The following is a 10,000-nucleotide window of genomic DNA, read 5'->3' as shown; positions in this document are numbered from 1 at the left end:
CAGAAAACTGTTTCAATTTTTGTTAAAACTCACGAAAGCGTTACCGTGTCCTTAATCCGGACCGCGCTAAAGGCCGGTTTTCACTAGCGACGGAGACGGAGTCGGAGTCGTAATCAGAAGCGCAGAGTGATACGATCTAGTGAAATTCAAATTGTCGGAGTCGGAATCATAAGACCGATTCCGCTTATGACTCCTTCGCTTTCGATCCAGTGGAAACTAGAGTGTCGGAGTCGGAAGCAGAAACGGAAGAATAAACCAATCACAATGCAAGATTCCAAGCATTGTGATTGGTTGGTTCTTCCGCTTCTGCTTCCGACTCCGACAATCTAGTTTTCACTGGATCATTAGCGACGGAGTCATAAGCGGAGTCGGAAGAAAATGGGAACGTTCTCATTCTTCCGACTCCGATTCCGTCGAGCTTATGACTCCGCTTACGACTCCGATCGTTGATTTTTACTAGATCATAAGCGCTCTTACGACTCCGACTACGACTCCGTCGCTAGTAAAAACTAGCCTTAAGAACCAATCAGATTATAGATTATAGCTTTATATTTATTTATTGCATATGCATGAACGTGTCACCAATGAGGTTCTTGATTTGTGTCATGCGAAAGGCATTAGAGACTAAAAAAGAGGCCATATTCGGCCTATCCTCTGGCCGATTCCTATGTTTTATTTAAGAAGTGCTAAGATGAAGATGAATCATCGTTGCTGGTGTTTTTTTCTTCTTTCTTTTTTTTTTTGTAAAAGGTTGGTTTTAAGTAAATAAGTAGGAACTTCAAACTTCAAGTCAGCGAATCCCTGATGAAAGAAGTTCGTACATGTAAATATTACAGAAATTAAGGGAAAAAGAACTTGCAATGCCTTGAAGGTAATAGTTGATAATAAATATGTATTCAAATTTTATTTTGTCAGCCTCACAAATGTTTGTAAACGTTGGAATGCTGACATCACTGAAGAAACAGGAAGTCATTTTCGTGAGCAAATGTATATTATAGGTCGAAACTTTACTAATACATTTATCCTGGAAATGTATATGGGGCAAAGGTTGAATCACAGATCATCACTCCTGTACTTTTGGCATGAAGATTCACTTTCACCTTTACTCCACAAATGGTGACATATTAAGGTAAATCATTGATTGTAAGATGACTGTTTATACACCAGTCATGGCAGAATTTAGTCCCAATGTTCACAATAGCAGCTAATGTATTAGAATCCCAGTAACTGCAGGGCTTGATGACAGAGTAACACAATGAATATACCTAGTGCCAGTGGACAACACTGCTTACAAGGACAAAAGCTGTTGTTTTCAGCAATCACTGATCTGATACAAACTTTGAATATACTGGACTTAACTACTTACAGATGGTACTTCTAAAAGAACACATGTCCCTCCAGGGTGACTGTTTCCATACAAATCTCTACCATGAGAATCAAATATTTTAAAAGCACCATTATTACAACAATAGATTCCAACAACAGTGCATCTTACTCCTAAAATCAACGAGGTATAGCTTTGAGCCATAAGCGATTCGAAAGCTCCAAGCAAAAACATACAATAATGGTATCCCTCGATTGCACTATTACCATGAACATTTCCAGTGTAGCTTTCACTGTAAGAAACTTGGTAGGCAGTATGAAACACAATTAACATTGATGGTAACTCCGCCAACAGCAAAAAAGACTGATCAGCTGACTGCGCCAACCTTGAATATAACTGATTACCAACATCCATTATTTGTATCAAATCATTAGGACAATCAATCCCCCCATTGTTGTGGTATATTAAAGAACGCAAACTCATCGCAACACACTGTTGTCCAGCATTTTGACCAAATACTCTAACGTTGCCCTGGCTGTAAGGTGCTCTTATAATTTTACTGGGGTCCACAATGGGCCCAGGGTTCTTCTCTATATCGGAACTTAGTTTGAACTTACAATAATTATTTCTGTGGTTATGACTCGTGAAAACTGACGAGGGTAAAACACATGTAAGCATCTCTTTAAATCTTTTTCGATGCCACTTCGATTTAAATTTAACATAGCGATGAATTTTAGATGACCTTGGTGTATTTTTCCGAATTTTATAAAAAAAACAAACGCTTGCAGCTTTCGATTCTTCTTCGACAGTCGCTTTAGCTTTTTAACTGGTATTCTACTTGGTTCACGTTCCCGTCGGGACCTATGGCGTTCGAATAAATTCTTATTGCTGGTGTAAACAAACATCTCATAACGAGACCTGATTCCAAGTTTCTTCGTTAACTTTATTGGAGCCGTTGAATAATTTCGTACACTTGAATGTAACTGTTTCACTTCAGGGAGCATAATATAGTCTTCAAATGAATTAGAAACCGTTTGTGAACATCGTATAAGAGTACATAAACTTACATACTGCTTGTAGATGATCCATGCGATGGTTGTTATTATAATGACACCACTGAAAAGAACAATCGTTAACGTTCCTCTACTCCACATTTCAAAACAAGTAATTACAAGAAACAGAAACATCATAATACGGATCCCGGTACATACTTGTTTTGCTTTCACACGGGACTTGCGCTGTTGAATTTTCAATATGGCGTCTTCAAGATTCTCTTTACCTCTCAGATCAAAATGTTGGTTCTTGCGTCGATCAACGTTATTCTTAGTTGCAATAGTACACACTTTTGCATGGTTATAGGTTTCCGTTTCCGTAATACTTCTGACATTTTTCACTTCACATTCGCATTTTGTGTTCACGGATAAACTTGATCTCAACTCATGATCACTAGTGCCATACTTTGAAACATTTTGGAATCCACTTTGCATGCAACTTGGCAATATTTTCGGCTCACTGACCGATTCGTTCCTGTACCGTTCGATACTTTTTTCGCGTGCATTCATTCCGTGCACTTTTCTCTCTGTCCATTTTACTGCTCTTCGTCACCTTCTTAGAGCCCGCGATTCTTCTGGTCAGCAGGCTTTGCCGTTTTGTGGTGGAAACGTGAAAAAACTGGCCGAAAACTCAACTCTGGCCGCCGTGCCTACGGCCAGAGTAAAAAGGACGACTACGAAGACGATATGAAAACGTGTGTAAAAATATATAACTTCCGGTTATTGAGTCATTTCGCGGTTAATCCAAGTTATTAGGTATGGAAAGTGTGTATGCACTTTCCAGGAATAAAATTTGTAACGAACGGTGTGAATGTTTGGTGAGAAAATTGACTATTTATCGCCGCCGTGCCGTCCTCCATAAGCCTCAAATTGGATTATATACCGTCGTTGTTAGGACAAGAACGGTGATGAAATGTACCCAAATGCAAAACGCACGCGTGGGGGTACAGAGTCATCGTTTTTGTTCATGAAAGCTAATTGTTTTGTCATCGCTCTCACAGCCTTCTTATCGTCGTTCTAGCTTAAGTTTACTATCGAGGTATTGTGCGGATACTTGGTTACTGAATGTAAGCATCGAGTAATTTAAAGCTCTTCTTCACTTATCGATGAATTGTCATGCTGCCTTATCCTCAACAAGGCTACTGCCCCAAAATAGATTGGTATGGATAGGAGTAAATTACCTGGAACCTCCATGTTCCAACCCTCTGAGTCAAATCTTTAATCTTTCCCGTGTATTTCTATTTTAGGAAGAACCTCGCAGGGGGGCTTAAGTGGGTGTTTCCGTAGCTCGCCGTAAACTTCGAAACGGTCTGAGACGCCGGCAAACAACAAAGAATACATCGCGGCAACAAGGTAAGTCAATTTTATTCACAACACATTACGTTTTATGCCGTTTGAGACAAAACCGTTGAGTTCCCATGCAAACGCTTCGTAACACACCACCTCTGGAAAGTCACTTAAGTGTTCATGGCGATTACGGCGTGACAAGTTTGCTTTTCCAAATTTAAAATGAAAGAAGGGTTGACGTATAAACAACAAATGGATTGCTTTCGAAAATTGTTCCTTTTTCACAAAATCTGTAAAAACGAGATTTAATTGCGAGGGAGAAATTACATTAATTCTTTTGTTTTGTAAATTCATCCGGGTGGTATGCAAATGTTGTCATGCCTCGACTAATAATGTGAGTGTTTTCGTTTCTGTGTAGCGACGGAAAAAGCATCGCCAATCCAAAATGAAAACGTAAATCTTCACGAAAATGAAACCAACTTTACAGGTATCTTGTGAATCTTTTCTCCTGGCTATCTTGAAGAACTCGAAATCATTTGACAGCAGAGCGATATTTTGAAGGTTGATCGAGTTTATCGATTCACGAGGACAGGGAAGTCTCAAGTAAGTGTATTTGTTTTAAAAGCGAACTTTTCCTGAATAAATACTTTGGTATTAAATACAGCTCTCTCCAAATTGTGTAGAAGATTTTATCGATTGTGACGCAAACGAAGATTTTGAGAATAATACCGGTATGATATAAACGTATGTATTCATTTTGTGAGTTTAGAGTTAATTGCCTTTTTAGAAGAAATTGTTGTGTTTTTTGGAAATATTTCAAGCGTTTGCGTAAGAATTGGAATGCAATGATTTTATCGACTCAAAAAAATTCAGTTAGTTCGAATTGTGTATTTTCATCGGCCTTTATTTTCGGTTAATTTTGGTTCTGTGTTTGTACGGCTCTCCAGCAATGTTTATTCTCGAGTTCAAGTTTATAGGATATGCGACTGTCAACATAATATTGCGAAACACGTCTCTTGGACTCCCTTCCGATCCGTAAATGGTCGAATCAAAAAAGCAATTCATTTCGAGGTGATAAACGTTTTGAAGTTGACGATAACTGTCTTGCTGGCACTTCGTTTTACATTCAAAGCGGAAAGCACTCCAAGATGTGTCACCAAGTGAAAGGTATTTTGATTTGAAGTGTTCATTTCGTCTGAAATTTACAATTGGTTTGCTCGTGAAATTGATGCCGTCTTGTATATAAATATATCGATTTACTTCTCTGCATATTTTTTAGACTGTTTTAAATGCTTCGACACACTAATAAAGTATTTCATTCTTTTAAACGCGAGAATGAAGCCATGGTTTCACTTCATTAGAATTGGCGGCGCGTTGGGAAAGGTCGTCGAAGTGCGTTTGTAAGTTCGTAAGCTTACATGGTATGAACAGTTTTGGCGGCCTCCGTCTTTGGAAATGGAAATCCGACCGTCAAAAGCGAAGTTTTGGTTTATTGAAATTGAATTAGGTGACTTTTTTATTGTTTGTTGATCGGACGTGTTAGCTTGAGGTCAGCGTGATGAAATGTAATGAATTCATTAAAAAAAAAATTATAAGTTCAATATTCACGTTGACATATGATTCGCCATGATTTCCTTAATTTCGCGCACCAGACAGAGGAAGTGAAATTATTGAAAAATGAATCGATAAATTCACGAAAATAAATCAGAAAATAGTTAAAATTGCGTAGCTTTTTTCGCACATGCGACAACGGCCACGCAAGCGAAGAGTCGTAACGAAACAAGTCACGCAAACGACAAATGATAAAATTTATAGTTTTCAAGTTCAGGGTGTATAATTCTTGAATTGTGAAGAGAAAGATTATTTTGTCTCGACAAAGTATATACACAAAAATATTTACAACTTTGGTCACGGACAGCCCAGCCATCAAGAGGCTATTTTTGGGGTTATCGGAATGCGGAATATTTAGGAAAAAAATTATAGGGATACGGGATATTTGGTGAAAAATTTACCGGATAAGGATGTTTATAAAAGAAGAGATTCCGGGATACCGAGCCGTTACCCCGCAAGCAGAGTCTCTTTCGATCTTCCTAGATATAAGGCGGGAAGACTATCTAGGAAGATCGAAAGAGACTGTGATCTCAGGGTAACGAGCCTATATTTCAACAAAAAGAAAAGAGGTTCGTTGGTCAAGAAGGCACAAAAAGTGAAAACGTTACTACCCATCAACTATTCGCAATATCTTCCAATATCGGCGTCTCCAGAAAACGAAACGCCCATAAAAAATGTTGTACATATGCCAGTACCCCAAACATATTGCGTACAATGACGTCATCAGTTAGTAACTGGCATTTTAGGGATTTAACGGGATACTTGGCCAAAAAAAATGGATACGGGATACTAAGACTACCCCTAATGGGTCCTCCAGCCTTAGTCACTGAGCTCTCATATTTTATGAAAAGACATTTAATGCTGTTACAAAATATCCTGTAATTTTCTGTCAGCTTTGCACTCAGTCCTTATTCTCATGGGCTTACCTGGCCTTGAAGTGAAAACGAGGCTTCAAATGACCCTTGTTATGATAGAAATCTCGGTTCTTCTCTAAGGCAGCGTGACACAGAGCCTCCATCCTCGATCTTAATCATACGCGTGAGCCGCACTATGCCCCAAATTAGTGGTCCGATAGAGCGGTTTTCAAATGAGTGTCGTAAAACCAAAACAAAAGTAATTACTTTGGCCAATCAAAAAGGACGGAGACAATCCTGTAAACCAATCAAAACTCGAAGTAAAAACACGTAGCCGACACAAAGCGCGGGAAAATGTGCACGCGCAAGCCACGATTGGTTTTGGTTTCACTTGTGATTGGTTGAAAAAGTGGCGCTAGAACTTTGAACCAATCACCGAGTGAAGTAATGCAAAACCAAAGTTATTTGCTAATTACTTTCGACACTCAATTGAAAACCGCTCTAACGCGAGACAACATCCACCGAAACCGTGTCTTTCCCTTTTCGGTGACATTGCATGAGGCTAACTTATCTGTAAGAGAATTAAATCTCCTTATACAATTTCTTTACTTCAGGGAACCCTTCACCGCGACAATGTTTCGAAACTTGTTTGGTAGGAGAGGAAAAGGCAACATCTCCCCGCCTATGAAATCTGAACCTGACAAGAAAGGGGCTTTGGAAATGTCTCCCTCAAGAACACTTGAAGTGTTGCAGCCCGTTTTGCGCGTGGCGACCTTTACTGGTTACACTCATCAGAATTATCGCCTACAAGGTATTTTAGGTGGGTTTGTTTGGTTCATCATGTTAGTCACTCACGGTACACTGGATTTCCTAGCAGCGCGGCAGGTCTATACTTATGGTTGGGCCTCAGTCTCGCTTAGCCTAGTTCTTCTGTGCCTTGTGTGCACTATTTTCACCAATAGACGAACTCTACCGTGGCTAGAAAAGGGGATGTCCTTGTTAGAAGATGAACAGAAGTATGCGAAGACGCTAAACAGGTTCGAGAAAGTTTTTAAGGTAAGACTTGATTTACTTTTTATTCGCCCCATGCACTCCAGTTTGCTTTGTACAGTGATGCTCAGTGTTGCCTCAATTCAGGAACTTGAGAGTTTTCATAATTAAGTTCTTTTATTAACTGTTCTGGACAACATTTGAAAAGGGTTCCGCCACTCTTACGAAAAGAAAAAGAAGAAAAACACAATTTTAGACGTTCATGGCCGATACCAGCCAGTGGTCAGAACGGGTCTTAAAATCCTGGAGGCTAGCAATCTCGTTCCCAGAGCCTCCGTTACCCTTGTCCAGCGGAACGGGCGATGGAAGCTCTGGCATAATCCAAAACCGGAACCCGAAAACTGTGGTTCCGGTTGAATAATTGCGCGTGCGTGAGGGGAGAAAGTTGCAAATCAAAGCAAGTCAACAAAAATACTGGAGTTCACCTTGCCATGAAAGCGCTTACTTATCACTCGGGAGACAGTATACTCATGAGTATACACCTTATTCCAAAATGGCCGCTGATTTATGCGGTTACAAATTGGCCCTTGTTGCCTCGTTCAAGATAAAATATTCTTTTGAATTTTAAGCTTAAGAACAAGGCATCAAGGGCGTATTTGAATAAAAACAAAAGAATATTTAAATGGCGGCCATTTTGGAATAAGGTGTATAACTACATCTCCTAATTAAAAAATAACGAGAGACATTTTTCCAATCAGTATTACGGAACTGGTAAGTTGTAGAAAGATTTATTTCTAGATCATCTTCAATCTCGTATAGATGAAAATCCAGAAGAATCACAATTTTTGAGTTTAGAGTGTGAATTTGCAGGAAATAAAACCATGCATTTTTCAACAGCTAGAGTCAAACATGGCCTTTTTATGGATTCGACCAGAATCTCTCTTTCCCGACCGCTGGTCAAGGGAACGATGACTATGGGAACGAGATTGGGAGGCTAGCGGCCTAACCGTCTGTATTTGTATTAAGGCTCAGCTGTTGTACATGCGCAATGAATAAATACCATTCTTAGGTCAAGTTACTTTAAATAATCACACAGGATGAGTAAAAATGTAGAAGAAAACAGGTTTCCAGTTATAGACTTGAAATATAGTGAAAACCCGTGAGGATTGAAACAGATTTTTAAAGCAGGTAAACTCCACGCGCAATTTGATTTCGGATTGAGGTAGACGCTTGTCAAACTAATAATGTACTAGTTTCCAGGTCGGCACGGTCCCAATGCTGACTGTGTCAAAGAGTTAAAGCGCACCTGTTTATGTAGAACATTCTTTATGACTCAACTTTTTTTTTTTGTCAAACTCAACCTTTTCCGTAACGCCGAAAATCCCCCCTCCTTCCCAAGTGCTTAACGTTTCCCGAAAAAAGACCCCTCAAGCTTATTAAATAGATGATTGGGAGAAGGACTACCGTAACAAACTTTTTTTCTCTTTAGTGGTTGCCTTTATTCGCGTTTTTATTTGGTTTGGTCTGTGGCTCGGGTATCTATGCCTGCCTTCACGTTGACAACACGCTGGACGTCAAGATCAACTTGAGTAGAGAAACCTCTGATATCCCACAATACGCACTTGTTGTAATAAAGGTGATGCGGTTTTTAGCTTGTTGTTACGTCATGTCTGCACTTGCGCTGTTTTGGAGCTTTACAGTGTGTGTGATGCACGTGACTGGGTATTCCATGATCGGATTTCACGGTAAGAAAACGACTTAGTAAGTTAAATCACACTGGAATCTCTCAAACACGAATATGTTGAGGACATAGAAGTGTTTTTTTCTTTCTTTCCTTTTTCCTTCCTTTATCCCAAGCGAAGAAATTTTATTTTCATCCACAAGATTTCGCATATTATTCACCGTTAGACTAAAACGGTATGATCCTCCCGCAGTCGTTTCGCCTATCAACGAGCTGGTGAGAGGGATCGGTAGGGGTATTTGTGACGTCATATCACACACTCACCCGCGCAGCAGCAGATGAGTGAAATGGTCCAACTAGTGCGACTCATTAAATCTAAGGGCGAAAAAGTCAAATATATCCTGTGTCGCCCAAATTTAACTTTTGTAAAGTGGAGGTCACGGGCATCCTGAAAGTCCCTTGCTCACAGCTCTTGATGGAGAAAAGCACCTCTGCATCTTATGGACCTGTCCAAACGGTGAATGTTGGGTGGCAAAAACACTTTTCCGTTTGTCCACCTTGTTTTGTGTTGTTTAAACATGCTTTTAGATACTTTATGTCATTGGTTTAGAAATCCATCTCAACACTTCGTAAACCATTTATTCCAGTTTCATTTCGTGCTGTATTAGTGTGATTTGTGACAAGAAACGGCCGCGCGAAAGCTGGAAAGAGAACGCGAATATGAAGCGGCTCTAAATCCAGTAAAAAGGTGGGACCTAGCCCCGTGGGTCTACGCCCTATAATTAAGTTAAAAGGACTGGATCAGCATGGTCTTAAATAAATAGCGCCAAAAACAAGGCACAAACAACCAACTTCGCTGAAGCCTTACCTTAACACAGTAATAATTCGTGATGTCATTTACCCAACCAGAAGACGCGGTTGTGGTCGGGTGCCCAATGTAACACGAGTGACAAAACCACGTGTTTCAAAACACACCCCAGGGAACATGTTTACCATCAAACTTGTTGCAAAAACTGAATTTCTGACTCAAAGAGCTTTTGTAGATCGGAATGGCAATAGGGCAAAATCATTCAAAGTTGGGGCGCCAGGGGCCCCTTTCTCAAAAGTTCCGAAAACCTTTCGGACCCGAAAAGCCATTTGTGAAACTGTCAACCGCTTATTCTGGAAAGCCGATCTTTTAACACGATTGCAAGGTCACAAA

At 39.9% G+C, this 10,000-nt stretch overlaps 1 protein-coding gene across 2 annotated transcripts in view; it reads left to right on the top strand.

The window, feature by feature from the left end:
* Positions 1-4,026: 4,026 nt before the first annotated feature.
* LOC137992482 (uncharacterized) overlaps positions 4,027-10,000 on the top strand; it is an 11,356-nt gene continuing 5,382 nt past the window's right edge. The window contains exons 1-3 of one of the 2 annotated variants that reach the window (XM_068837837.1): positions 4,027-4,266; positions 6,743-7,184; positions 8,608-8,863. In XM_068837837.1, the coding sequence (XP_068693938.1) occupies positions 6,762-7,184; positions 8,608-8,863 (679 nt within the window). In that variant the 5' untranslated portion in view covers positions 4,027-4,266; positions 6,743-6,761. Of the gene's footprint in view, positions 4,267-4,690; positions 4,831-6,742; positions 7,185-8,607; positions 8,864-10,000 lie in introns of those variants that run through there. The other variant, XM_068837838.1, reaches the window with a different exon arrangement.

The sequence above is a fragment of the Montipora foliosa genome, chromosome 2 (assembly GCF_036669935.1).
Source record: "Montipora foliosa isolate CH-2021 chromosome 2, ASM3666993v2, whole genome shotgun sequence".
Lineage (NCBI taxonomy): Eukaryota > Metazoa > Cnidaria > Anthozoa > Scleractinia > Acroporidae > Montipora > Montipora foliosa.
The sequence above is the reverse complement of the archived record's forward strand: the minus strand, read 5'-3'. Positions and strand labels throughout refer to the sequence as shown.